The sequence below is a fragment of the Phaethon aethereus genome, assembly GCF_964289735.1.
Source record: "Phaethon aethereus genome assembly, chromosome: 5".
Classification (NCBI taxonomy): Eukaryota; Metazoa; Chordata; class Aves; order Phaethontiformes; family Phaethontidae; genus Phaethon; species Phaethon aethereus.
The window spans coordinates 38,311,060-38,324,161 of NC_138579.1; the positions used below are offsets into that span (position 1 = coordinate 38,311,060).

The window sequence follows — 13,102 nt, forward strand, 5'->3', positions numbered from 1 at the left end:
GTCACGGTTCAATCCTGGACATACTGCAGAAGTCTTCCGCTAGTGCCAACCATCTTGGTAGTCATTCTTCAATGCCCCTTGGTTTCTCGTGTCCGTTAAAGACTCCTTTGCTGTCCTTACAAGAACAAGATAACAGGTTTGTGTATATAGTATCCACCCAAGAGCTCTGAAGATACCATGAAGTAAATTGCTCACAGAAAAGATGATGTCTGCAATTAAAGCTAACGGACACACTCCAGGACTGTGGGAGAGGGGGAACAAATACAAAGCGCAAAGGAGTTAAGATGATGGTTTGGAAATTGCAGAGCTTTATGTCACTGCCAGGCAAGTCATACGAAGTAGCAATTGAGAAGTATTGCAGAGAACACAAAAGAAGACTCATTACATCTCTGTACACAAAGCCAAGTCTCTGATTTATCAGATGCTTCAAAGACAGCATTTTAAACTTTGAAAAAAAAATTACTGGGAAAAAACAAAAAAGCTTGTAGTAAAGGGTGGTACAGACAAATAGCTACATTTATGTAGTAGGAATTTCGGTAAAGGCAAGTGGGGGACACCCCCCCCCTTTCATCATGGCATGAGACAGACACACCACCACTAAAAGCTGTGTCGTTTAAAACCGTTATTAAAAAAACGGAGGAAGCAAGCAGTGAATTATCAATATTTGCGAACAGCAGAAGCTCCTGAAGTCGATGAGGATTAAGGAAAGACGCCTGGCGAGGTTTAACCAAGCAAGACACGACAGAGGCAGCATCCTCGGGACAAAGCGGGGCCGGCACCCCACGGCAGCATGCCCACCGGGCGGGAGGCTGCCGGGCAGGCGCCATTTGGCGGAGCAGAGGCAGCCCGGCTGGCCGCACCACCCCCGCGCCGGGGAGCCAAGCGCCGGAAGTACGCAGCTGGGCCGTACCATCGAGCCGGGCGGGCCGTTCTAGGCTGCTTTTCGGTGGTTCCGGTAGGGCGGCATGGAGGAGCGGTGGTACCGCTCCGCGTCGGGGGCGCCCATCGCGCTGCGGTGCCGCCAGCACAGCGCCTCCTGCCGGGAGCTGGCGGTGCGCTGCCCCCGCCTGCAGCTTCGCTCGCTCAGCGCCGTCACCTCCGCCGTCTGGCTGGCGGCCTACGGGCTCTTCGTGCTCAGCGAGGTACCAACCACCCCCCGGGCCGCGGCGCACCGGCCTCGCCCCTTCCCGCCGCCCCTCAGACCTCTCCGCGCCTCCAACGCCGAGGGGTGACCCGGGGGCCCGACCCTGAGACGGCTGTGCCCCTGAGCCTGTGTCCCGCCGAAATACTGTGAGGTAGCTGGGGACTGTGATTGGCATCCGAGAGACTCGGTGGCAGTGTGTGTCCCCAAAGCCTGGAGGGAGCCGTGCAGCCTTCCCCGAGCTGCTCCTAGGGCATGGGCAACGTGGGCCAGAGCCAGTGGAAAGGCCATTCCAGGTATCCTGGGCCCCCTCCATGCTCTGGGAATGCCGAGGTAGTAGATTATGAAGCATATGTGGTGAAAAAGAGAGAGCTGTGCTAGCCAGCGTCTGAGGGCCCACAGGCTGCATGCAGCCTGGGTGCTCTTAGTGGCTTCTTGGATGCCTCTGTTGTTTTGTGGCCTCTTGCCAAATAGGGTTGGTGTACGTATGGGTGTTGAGTGATGCTTAGCGCATTCTTGTGAGTCCAAATAACAGATGTTGACATGGAGAGATGCGTTGTGGGAATCTAGAATAAACGATATATAGAAAAAGGTGAGTGAGTGTTAATCCCCAAAGGGATTTTCCGGAACCACTCAAAGAGAGCACTGCATGGTGACTGTCTACTTGCTCACGTTTCACAGCTGAAGCAGTAAGACCTTGGCAGTATGGATTTCAAAAGCTGCTGACAAATCCAGAAGTATTAGTTTAGATATCTGATCTGTGACCCATACTTGCAGGGAAGGACCAGCTTGTAGACCCAGGCCAGTTAGCTCCAAATTGAAGTCAGTAGCTTGACCGAAGAAGTTAGTCACTGTGACCAGTGCTATGACTGCTGCACTTCAATTTTTTCAATAATCTTTCACAAGGAATGAAGATGGAGACTGCGACGTAAGTCAGTTTGCAGGTTTCAGAGACAAAGAGATGGTTCATGTTGCTCTAGCTGGAAGGGAAGCTGTGTTCGAGGGGTTTTTTTTACAAAAGCATACACCTCAGCCAGTGGTTACCACCCACTGCCCTCCTACTTGGTTTTACACATGCTCATGCAGCTGGTATGCAAATGACTGCAATTCTTCCTTTCTTCCAGGAAACCAGATCTGAAAGTCTCTCACTCTGTGGATTTCAGAGTATGTAATTCATGGGTGTTTTTTTTCCCATGATGACAAACTTTCAGAGAAATCCTTTATCCTTTCTGTTTGAATGTTGTCATGGCTTTTTTACCTCATGTGCTGATATAGGCCCAGCTTGAGTGGTAGGGCCATGCAGTTATGGTCCTTTAGGAAGTGTCAGTTATAACTTTGATTCATGGGTATGTGGCCTGGAGATCTCTAAAATGTGTCCCAGGAATAGGTTGTAGTTTATGGACCTTTAGGATTTATTACCAGGCCTTCAGATGACTTACTATTGTCTACAGTGTCATCAGTTATTTTATATAACAGCAATCTCAAGATTGCAGCATGCAAAAGACGTTCGCACTCAGACAAAGCACAGGAGAAAGCAAATGTTCTTTAGATGGGTATTTAAGGCAGGAAGGGTTTTGGTTGAGATTTCTGGGCTAAGGGAATAGAATTTTCTTGCAGTTTTCAGTTTCAGCTCCCAATTCTTTCAGACTGTACTGTGAAGACTGATTTAGATCACATTTCACCTGGCTGGCTGATATATGTGTATAAAAGGACTCTACCTAGATAAAATTGCCTTGTAACTGTAGCTTTAATATTATAATTTACTGTGCAATATTACTTTCTCTAGAGCTGTGTTCAGTTAATTGTAAGACCAGAGCTCTGTCTTTGCTTGGCTTCTGTTACAGAATAGCATGGTGCTTTCTGCTGCTATCTTCCTCACGCTGATCGGCCTGATCACATACCTGCACTTTGTGAAAATTGACCAGGAATCCCTACTGGTCATCGGCTCACTCGGCATTCAGGTGACTTCATCCTATGCTTCAGGGAAGGAAAGCACAACCTTCATTGAGATGGGTCACGTGAAGGATGTGGTTATCAATGAAGCCATCCATATGGTAATCATACACAGTCTTTCTTCTGTACCTGTGGGCACACTCACATCCAGTATATTTTCATGAGTGTAATTTGCCAGAGCAGTTAAACACAGCACCATCCATAGCTTTATGGACATCAGGAGTGTTGTTTCATATTTCTTTCTTTATTCTCTTACCTGTTCTGTCACCTTTAAAGGAGATCTCAAGCCAAACAAATAACCTCCAAAAAGCCAAATCCATCCCTTAGATAATGTCACTAATGCTGAGCTAGTGGTTTTAGTTCTTTGTGTTGTACAGTTCCTGGTGTACAAGTTCCTTTTGTTGTACAAATCCTGATGCCAAACTCCATAAGTAGTCAAGATGGAGATAAGAAGATAGAGAACACAAGAGAGAATTTTTCCTATTGCTGGGGTATTCTGCAAGGCTTCTGTAGAAAAGCAGACCTTACCCTTCCAGCATATATGTGTTCTTTTCAGGTTAAAAATTTAATAGAAGAAAACACAGGTAAAATTGTTTTTTTATTGTGTGAAGGGAGGAAAGCTATAGATACAAATTTGTAGGCTTGACTGTGGCCTGGGGCGATTGGCCTTCAGCCCAGTGAGTTGAAACAGATCCTCTTTCTGTGGTAACTCCAGGCACATTGATAGCATTTTCAAACTCCAATGATTTTGTCTGTTTGTCTTGTAGCAAAAAGTGATCTACTACCTGTGCATCCTCCTCCAGGACCCTGGAGATCCTCAGGGAGTATCTGAGGTTGTGCCACTCTTTCAGGTGAGTTTGACTGAATGGTGGAGAAATCCAGATCTGTGGTCTGTGTGTGTGTGCCAGTTGTCTAAGCCTATCTTTATTCCACTACAGGTAGCTGATGACAGTTGCTGTTCCCTCAGTGGGCCTCCAGGGTGGGTCTGACAGTATTGTGGAATGGGTGGTATTAGAAGTCTGATAGAACTACGTACCCGGGATGGTTTTTTCATTTGTCCTCCATTCAAAGAACAGGGAGCTGTGTAAATCTGAACCCAGCCAGGAGTTTGCATGAACTACAAGTCTTTGGCTCACATAGTGTACTGAGGACTCATACAGCTTTCTGTGTAGTCTTATGCTCAGTGTTACCATCATAACTATGGCACTGTGCTGCAGCTGTTTTTTCTCTCAGCTCTGTGTGCCAAAAATGTTCTTGGCATTAGAATGACTTCCCCTGTCTCACCTGTTGACAAAGATCACAGTACAAGCTGTGAGCAATTTGCTTAATGTGTAGTAACTTGTTTGCTCTACCATTACCCTGTCTCCCCTTTCTCTTCCCTTGCCAACTTGTGCTTACTGTTCATAATCCCATTTTTGAGATGGATTTTCTTTCTGTATGTACATGCCTAACACAACAATGCCCTGATCCTTGAGTGGTGGTAAGCAGTACAGAGGTACCTCACATCTTAGACTGCTGAGGTTTATAGCCCCCTCTGTCCTTCTTAATTTACCTGCTGCTGGTGGCTGTCATTTTGTAGTCCACATCCAGTTTATGACTGGATACAGATAGTCTTCAGCTAAATACTGAGGGGTATAAATAGACTATTCCATTGATACTTGCTGCTAACTCTGTCCCACAATTATAAAGACATTTACTAGCCATAATATAAATCAAGCATTTCACATATAGTCAAGGGAGAAAAAATGGATTTGCTGGAAATCAACAACTAGTAAATTCCAGAAAGCTGCAATCAGGAACCTGGTTTTAGTTATACATGCTCCTTTCCAGCTTCAGAGATGCTGCCTCGCATTTCTGTAGTTTCTCTGGTTTTTTTCTACCTCAACTCTGAACAGTTTTATTTTCCTGGAAGTATCTTAGTACTGGTAGAGTTGACTCCACCAGGAAAGGAGGTACAGGAAGAGCTGTGTCAGTTTGCAATTCATTACCTGTCAGTAATTCTCACTTTAACATGCCAGTTAGTATGTTACTTAGTTTTGAAGGAGCAGTAATTAGTAACTTTATAGTGTCTCCTTCACTGAGTTCCTCTAAGTTATGTCAGACTTCAAAAATACAATTTACCATGTCACTGAGCCCAGGAGCATTTCTGCGCTGAATTGACCTATTGTTCTTTTAAGCAACACTTGCAAGGGGAGACATTTGATGGACTTTACACGGTAATGCTGTTTTGGGAGCTCAAAAGTCATGGGACCATAGGGACTGTGGGCCTGGGAAACTTTCACCTCCTTGCTGTTTTTAATCTGGTCCAGGTTAGAAGTGATGGAAAATCATTATACTTTGACCACCATTCGCTGCTTGTGTGAAAGGAATTGATGTTTTCAGTTAACCTTCTGTTGTCCTTTTGTTGGCAGTACTAGCAGAGGCCAAGGGCCAGGTGTCTAAATGCCCTGTCCTGAAGGTAGATTTGTCAGGGTGGAGGTCTTCTAGGGTGGTGGATTAGTGTATGGAAGTCTGCTGTTTGGTAGGTCCCTAGAGGGAGTATGGCCTAATAGATAGGTTAATGGGTTGGGAGGTGTGGACGTTCTTCCACGCTGCCACTGTGAGCTGAGAACGGGGAGGATTTCTGATTTGGTGGGAGATTCAGGCTAACTGCAGAACAATGCTGCATGTTTTGACTTGGCAGCTTTAGGGACTGGTGTTTTTCATCACAGAGCAGCTAAGTTATAGCTTATGGAATGGCTGTGCATTCCCATATCACCAGCTTACATCAAACACCTCCTGGAGTTTGATGGATTATTTCTCAACAAACATGTAAAAGGGAAATCTATTCTCCATTGACTTAATGTGAGAAAGCTAATGCACTACAGATAGCTTGCTGTTGCATTCATTATACATGCAAGCTTCTGATAGTCAGCTTTGTGTCAGCTTCAGCTGTCTCCACATTCCTTTCTCTGACTAATAATCTCACTAGTGGGAAGTTAAAGCTTTCCAGCTCTTTTACACGTAATTTAGAGCCTGATTCTTTGTTTGACTTAAATTCTAGAGCTCCAAGCCACGTCTGGACTGCTTGATAGAAGTGTACAAAAGTTGTCAAGAAATCCTGGAGCAGAGGAAGATAGCTCCACAATCAAGTGGAATAAAATAGTAAAAAAACCCAACAAGGCAGCAAACTTGCAGAAGGGCTCAGAGGGACACATGGAAAAGCAAGCAGAACTGCCCCATGGCTTTTTTTTAATTAGATGAGTAGGTGGTGCAGCAATACAGTGATGTTACGGCTAAAGGCCCACACAGACTCATAGAGTTGTCACAGAAAATGTCAGCTCAAGCACAGAAGTGAGCCTTGAAATCCTCTGCTACGATGACAGGTGAGCAGAACTTTTTAGACTCAGAACAGTTTTTTTTCTTGCCTCTCCAGAAAAGAATTATCAGGAAATAGGGCAAAGGGAACATGCATCAAACATTTACTCTTTTGTGGATCTGAAGATTATGATAAACTCATAAACTTGGCCAGACTGCCAAAAATATACATTTTTTTGTTTCTATTTAGCCCTTTGTTTGAAAAAAGCATATACCACTCTAAATACCAAAGCTGATGTGTGGTCTGGGCTGGTAACCCTGATACACAGGAGAATTTCAGAAACAAAATAACAGAAAATTAAAATATACTGTTGCATTCAGTTATGTTTAATGAAATAAACAGAGCAGACTTTGACATCTTCAGGGATCTGCCTGAAAGAGTCCCATGGGATGGGGCCCTAGAGGGCAGAGGGTTCCAGGAAAGCTGATGATAGTCAAGAATCACCTCCTCTAAACTCAAGAACATTCCATCCCAATGAACAGGAAGTCAAGCAAAAACTCCAGGAAACCTGCCTGGATGAGCAAGTTGCTCCTGGTAAAGCTTTAACACAAAAAGGAAGTATACAGAAGGTGGGAGCAGGGACAGGTAACTGGGGAGGAATACAGCAACACTGTCTGAGATGCAGTTAGGAAGGCCAAAGCCCACCTGGAGTTGAATCTGTTGAGGGATGTCAAAGGCAACAAAAAGGGCTTCTGTAAGTACATAAGTAGCAAGAGGAAGACAGGGAAGATGTGGACCCATTGCTGAATGGGGCAGGAGGCTGGTGACACAGGACATGGAAAAGATGTGGTGTTCAAAGGGCCACAGAAAAGGCTCTGAGAATATGAGGAAAATGTGTTGTTGAAAATGATGGTAATGACTATGTGAATAAAGTTTTATTGATCTGTGCCCTGGGGAGTAACCTCAGGTTGGGAAGTTCTTCTTTGTTGACAAGCTAAAAGTTACTGTAACCTTTAACTGGTATTTTTCTCTCTCTCTTTTTTTTTTTTCCCCATGACTCTTTAGTAATATAACTGAGACAATTGAAATGTCAAAACAAGAGCTAAACCAGCAAGTTGGCAGGAGCCTGGGGCCATGCTTAATTTGCATACAATGCTATATTATGCTTTTCTACACAATCTGTAATTAAAACGTGGCAATATACCATCATGCAGTATGGTAGAGACAAGGGGATTTATTTTTTTCATGGTGCCATAAAGTTTGAAAGACACAGGTTAGCTCATGTCGCAGGAAGTATTCTCGTTGTCCAAGTGAAAGGCAGCACCTTGGCGATGTGCCACCGGCTTTTGGGGAATGTTATCTAGGTTACTTAATTTTTTGTATGGTTTTATTTCTCCTAAATACTTTAAATATTGGACTTGGCCAGATTTTTAGTTCCAGTGCTGCCCTAATGTAAGTTGGTAGGTCTCTCTGAAGTTAGCGAAGCTGCACCCTGATGCAGACTGTGTTTGGTTGCAAGTCCAGGCAGAACTGGGAATGGTGGGTGCTGGGGCAAGAGCAGAAATTGTCTATCAACAACGGTGGCAGGCCCTGGGAGTGTGACTGTAAATGACTACAGTGGAGGTCCTTTGACTAAGAACCATGTGGTATGCTTGAGCTGCGTATGGCTCAGGGCGTGTTTTGGCCACGTTGTATTTCTTCATGGGGAAGAGAAATGGTCAAGGCCCTTGAGTAGCAGTAGAGCAGCAGGAAGATTCGCTGGGCCATGGGGAAAATGCATCAGAAAATAAATGATGTCTCAGCAGAGTGGACAGTCTTGGGCTTAAGAGTGTGCTGGGAACATTGACTATGCTGTAAAAATCCCATGAGATCTTGAGAACGTGCACTGAAGAAATAACCAAGTAGCTGTGTCACAGGAGGAAGTCTGGAAGATCGTTTCAGCCATCTTTTGAAGGAGTGAACACCCTGTGCCCATGGGAGTGCACTTTAGTCATCCTCTAAAGCTGAGAGAAGATCAGCAGAGAGAAATAAGGACTCAGACTAGGGCAGGTTCGCACCAGCTACGTGCCTGGATACCAGACACAATCTTTGTCCATTTTTGTTTACATTAAGACTATTTTGGCTTTTAAAATAGTTTCTTTCATTCTGAGAATAATACAGTTTAATTCATGATAACTGCATTTTATTAAGAACAAACAGAAATCTCACAGTATCTCCCAGACAGCCTTTTACATACATACAGCAGTTAGGAAAACAAAGGCTTTTGTCATGTCATTCTATGCTGCAGCAGTGGTCGTTGCCAGAAGCATTGATTAAAATAAAAATTGTTTTCTCTACCAAAGAATCATACAACACAGATATATACACAAGATTAGTTGGTTGGTTAAAATCAGGTAAGCTATAAATAGGAGGTATATGTGCATCCATCAGAGTGGGGTGGTCCCTGAAATACTCAAGTATTGGTGAATATTTTTAAGAAATAAGGAAGAAAAAAAAGTTCTCTATGCCATGCTTCTCAATTTAAAGTGCAGTTATGGCAGAAAATAATGAGCTTCAGGACAGCTCTTGCTTATTCAACGTCTCTGCTTCCTGTTCACCCTGGTACAAGTCTCTAAGGCCACGAGTGTTAGTACTGTAAGGTAAGTACAGCCTCCCACCTGTGAACTGGAGACTTTTATGTCTTGTGCATCCCCAGCCCCAATGACAGCTCAGCTTATTCTGAAGCAGCTTTGTTACCAGTGGGATACAAGAAGCAGGCTGCCAAACAGACCCTCAGATAGAGGAGGAATGGTTAGGCAAGGGGAAGAATAATGCTCTCTCTATTCAAACTGATATAGCTATACTAAGATCCCTCTTTGCGTGCATAGTGGGGGGAGGGCAGAGAGAGAGAGAAGAAATACACACTACTGACCACTCTATCAGGATATATAGTCACGGCAAAGTATCTAAGGAAAAAAACCCAATACTAAATACCTTCTCAAAATTGTTTTTGGCTCAGAAAGCTTCTACCCTTTTCTGTAACTTCAAGGGATGGTCCTTAAATTCATAACAAGCAGGTACATTACTGTATGTGCAAATCGGGTCACTTCATACAATCTTTTCCTGTTGTATGTCTGCCGTATTATTTCCACAACCAACCATGGGGTGGTTTTGGTTTGGTTTAAATTTCCCCCCCCTCAATTTTTGTCTGTCCCATGCTCCTTTAATTTGTGGTTTTGCACCCACCATAAGCATGAAACACAAACTTCTTGATGTATCAGCTCTGCTGTGTGCATCAGTTGGGTGTTTCAAGTACTAGGGAGTAAAAACACTGGTATGGTTGGCTTGTTCATTTTTGAATAGCATTGGTTTGCTATTGCTGAATTCTTTCTAATGGTTGGATTCACACTGTTGTAATTTGGGAATGTTGCCCATGAATTCGTAATTATTACGAAGTTGCACATGGTACTTTTGAAAGTGCAGTTACTTCTTCCTTAGATTTTTTAGAATGCTTATCAAAACAGTTTACTCAAGTCACATAGATTAAAATTTTCAAGAATTGCTATTTTTCTTTCATTTGTTAGCCTTCTCAATTATAATGAAGTTCCTTTGAAACAGATTAAAAAAAACCCATTCTATAGGAAAGTCAGAAGAACAATACTTGAATACACATTTGCTGACTACCTCCTCCTTGCTACAGTAGCATGAAGGAAGCAGGAGTTTGAAAGGAGCAGCTTCTGTCAACTCGGAATGGCAGAGCTAGTTTGGGAAGATCTGTTCCAGTTGCTGAAAGACAGAAGTACAAAATTTGCTTGCCTTGTCTTCCTTTGTCTGAGATTGTGTGCAGTTTCAAACTTCTCTCAAAACATCTACAAGAGTGATTAACAGAGTCTTTGAAAGTGCTTGTCTGACAGTGGTACACGTGACACATTTGGCCCTGCAGCAGAGATCTAGTGTTCACCTATTGCGTAGAACAGCATCGACTCACGAAATGCATCAGTCCTGTAGGCACTAGGGCATCATCTGGCACAGTTCCAGTCCTAGACGTTCCAAGTCCTCAACATGCAAAGACACTAGGTTTCCATCCTTAAATAGAGTTGAAAATATTCTTGAGTACCACTGAACTCTTATTCTATACTCCGTATTTCAGGTCTGAAATTACCCTTGACTTGCATTGGAATTACTCGTCAGTTTAGTTCCTCTTCCTTCTCAACAGTGTCTTCTTTCTTTCACATCTGCAGCAAGGACTTTGAAAGTTTGTGTCTTTCAATTTTAGCATCAGTTTCAGGGAGGAGTCATTATAGCTCTAAGGAAAATTAAATTGTCCTCTTGGTTGTGTTAAGCAGTTGCATGAAAACTATTGCAGTCTCTGCAAAAAGATAGTATCTTAATAGTTTTTCTGGGAGTGGCAACATTGAATTTAAACACTGGTAAAAACTTTAATATGATGGCTATTCACAACCAGAGCATAGAGGTGAAGTTATGTCCAAACTACCTGATCAAACTATGTCATGTTAATCTTTACACCAGTCATAGCCTTTGCAGTGTAAATCTAGTTTATGGTGCAGGGATAGGCAGCTCCTAATGCAGGCAGCAGTCAACAGGATGCATCCTTGTACAGGGTTCATGCCACATGCCACAGTATCCATTACCACCCATTTTTACTTTTAATAGGACTGTCTGCTCAGCCTGCTGCAGCCAGATTCAAGCCTATATACCACTCAAATCTGCCTTGCAGAGGTTGCAGTCTGATTCAGGTAAAAAGCAAGCAAGTTAGAGACTGATGCAAACAGATTATTGGAAATAATGATAATAACTGAAAGGAGCTATGATGAGGAAGAGAGGTCAGTAAGGGTTTTAAGACCTGGACTGAGATTCCAGACACAGGGTGTACAATGATCTAAAGGCAGGCGAAAAGCCGAAAGTGGGAGGGATCAAAGAAAACACTGCTTTGCTTACAAGCACATACAAGATCAGGAGATGGAAGAAGAATGGGTGCAAGGAAAGAGAGCAGGTGTAGTGCGACTGGAGCACTGTGCAGGCAAATGACCTGAGACATGGTATTTTGGATGGAGTATGGCATGGAAAGGAAGCTCCTGCACAGTCCCCAAAATCAAATTTTTGTTTGTTTTTTTTTGTTTGTTTAAGAGAAAGGACATTGCCTCCACCCACACTAAGGAGCTTTATCTATTGTTATGGAAAAAGGTGTGTCACCAGCAAAATCATAGCAGTCTGCAATTCCATACAGAGCAGTGCAAAAAAAAAACCCCACCCCAAAAAACTCAAAAACCCAACCCCCAAAAAGCAACAATCAAACCAACCAACCAACCAAACAAAAGCCCGAAGTCATTTGGAATGAGCCCTCAGAGCAGGGTGGGCCCCTTAGTGCTTCGGGGCATGGAAGGAAAAAAGCACCGACTTTCAGTCTCCCAGAGCTTGTTAGCAGGTGTTTTGCTTCGGGAGGGCTGTGTAGCAGACAGGAGCGAAGGTGTCGCATGGTAGTTAATATAGCTGGCAATAAGAAGTGTTGCTTCAACAATCTAGGGAAAAAAGAAAATTATTAACTGTAAGTCAATTAGAGGTAAGAGTGCCCTTTGATTTTTAGAACCTACTGACTGAATAACTTTTGGAAATGGGTTTCTCACATGGAATTGTTTGGTTTTTAAATGAAGGTCTATCTTTAAGAGGAAGATTAAGTCTCTTGATTAAAGGTTCCAGCTTACAAGGGATTTATGGAATGCATATAGCTAGTGCAGCAGCCACAAGTATCACTCCCCAGGGCTTGTACAAAATGCCCAGCTGTGATGCTGCCAGCCGGAAAGAAACTCACTGTTCATTTTGTAATTACCTTTGGAATTGCCATTGCGAAAAGGAGTTTTTCAGTGCGGCTTTTTCCAGAACTCCGTTCTTTCATTTGACTGACTACAATCATGAAGTCATCTCGACAGCCTCCAAAGGTCAGCACAGAGGAGTACGAATAGGAGACCTTCAAGTGCTGCAGACAACAGAGAGTTTGAAAGAGTCATAGTTCTGTAAAAGAAAAAATGGCCACTTTAATATATTTGCTGCTTACTGGAAGAACACCAGACCTCCAGCACCAATAGGCAGTATAGGTAATTGGCTCTATAGGTAACAGCTGGCAGAGAAAGCTCAAGTGAGAATTGCGTTTCTAGTTTTCTCCTAGCTTGCTTAATGCCTCACTGCTTCAGAGCAATAGTCCAAACTTTGTTATATCCCAGATGGTGGTAGTAAAGCACAGACCACTGAGATTTTGCAAGATGTACGAGCATGTTTGCTGCGCAAAGAGTCAGTTAGCTGCTTCATGAAACCCTACTTGACGCTGTAGCTGTAATTTTCCTTTGTTTATGTAGCATTCAAACATAGCGCTGACTTCCCTCATCTCTGACTTCTACAAATTAACTTCTGGATCCATTTGAAGTTAAAGACAAACTTTTAGTGACTTTAAGTGGACTCAGGGTAATGTAATTCTGTGGGAGGAAAGTTATTTTTCTTAAACAGTGTTCCTCACCATACCATAGTGTTATAATCCAGTATGCTGATGCCGTCTTCATTCACAGCTATCCAGACTGGACAGTCTTCCAATGAAGAAGGCAAAATAGGCTAGAGAAAGAAAATTATTAATTTTGATATTTCTTGACCACCACAGAAAGATGTTTCTGACATCAATCTTGGGTTTTAAGGATAAAATGAAGATGAGAGAGAATGCTATA

General features: G+C 43.3%; 2 protein-coding genes across 2 annotated transcripts in view; one reads left to right on the forward strand and one right to left on the reverse strand.

The window, feature by feature from the left end:
- Positions 1 to 810: 810 nt before the first annotated feature.
- PIGH (phosphatidylinositol glycan anchor biosynthesis class H) lies at positions 811 to 6,239 on the forward strand (the record flags this gene model as incomplete). Its single annotated transcript, XM_081999855.1, has 4 exons — positions 811 to 1,142; positions 2,986 to 3,195; positions 3,862 to 3,945; positions 6,138 to 6,239. Exons 1-4 carry the CDS (start codon positions 966 to 968, stop codon positions 6,237 to 6,239), a joined length of 573 nt encoding a protein of 190 aa, XP_081855981.1. The 5' UTR covers positions 811 to 965.
- Positions 6,240 to 11,275: 5,036 nt separating this feature from the next.
- PLEKHH1 (pleckstrin homology, MyTH4 and FERM domain containing H1) overlaps positions 11,276 to 13,102 on the reverse strand; it is a gene marked incomplete at its 5' end in the record, with an annotated part of 46,572 nt that continues 44,745 nt past the window's right edge. The window contains 3 exon segments of the mRNA XM_082000275.1: positions 11,276 to 11,911; positions 12,220 to 12,366; positions 12,906 to 12,992. Coding sequence (XP_081856401.1) covers positions 11,735 to 11,911; positions 12,220 to 12,366; positions 12,906 to 12,992 — 411 coding nt within the window. The 3' untranslated portion in view covers positions 11,276 to 11,734.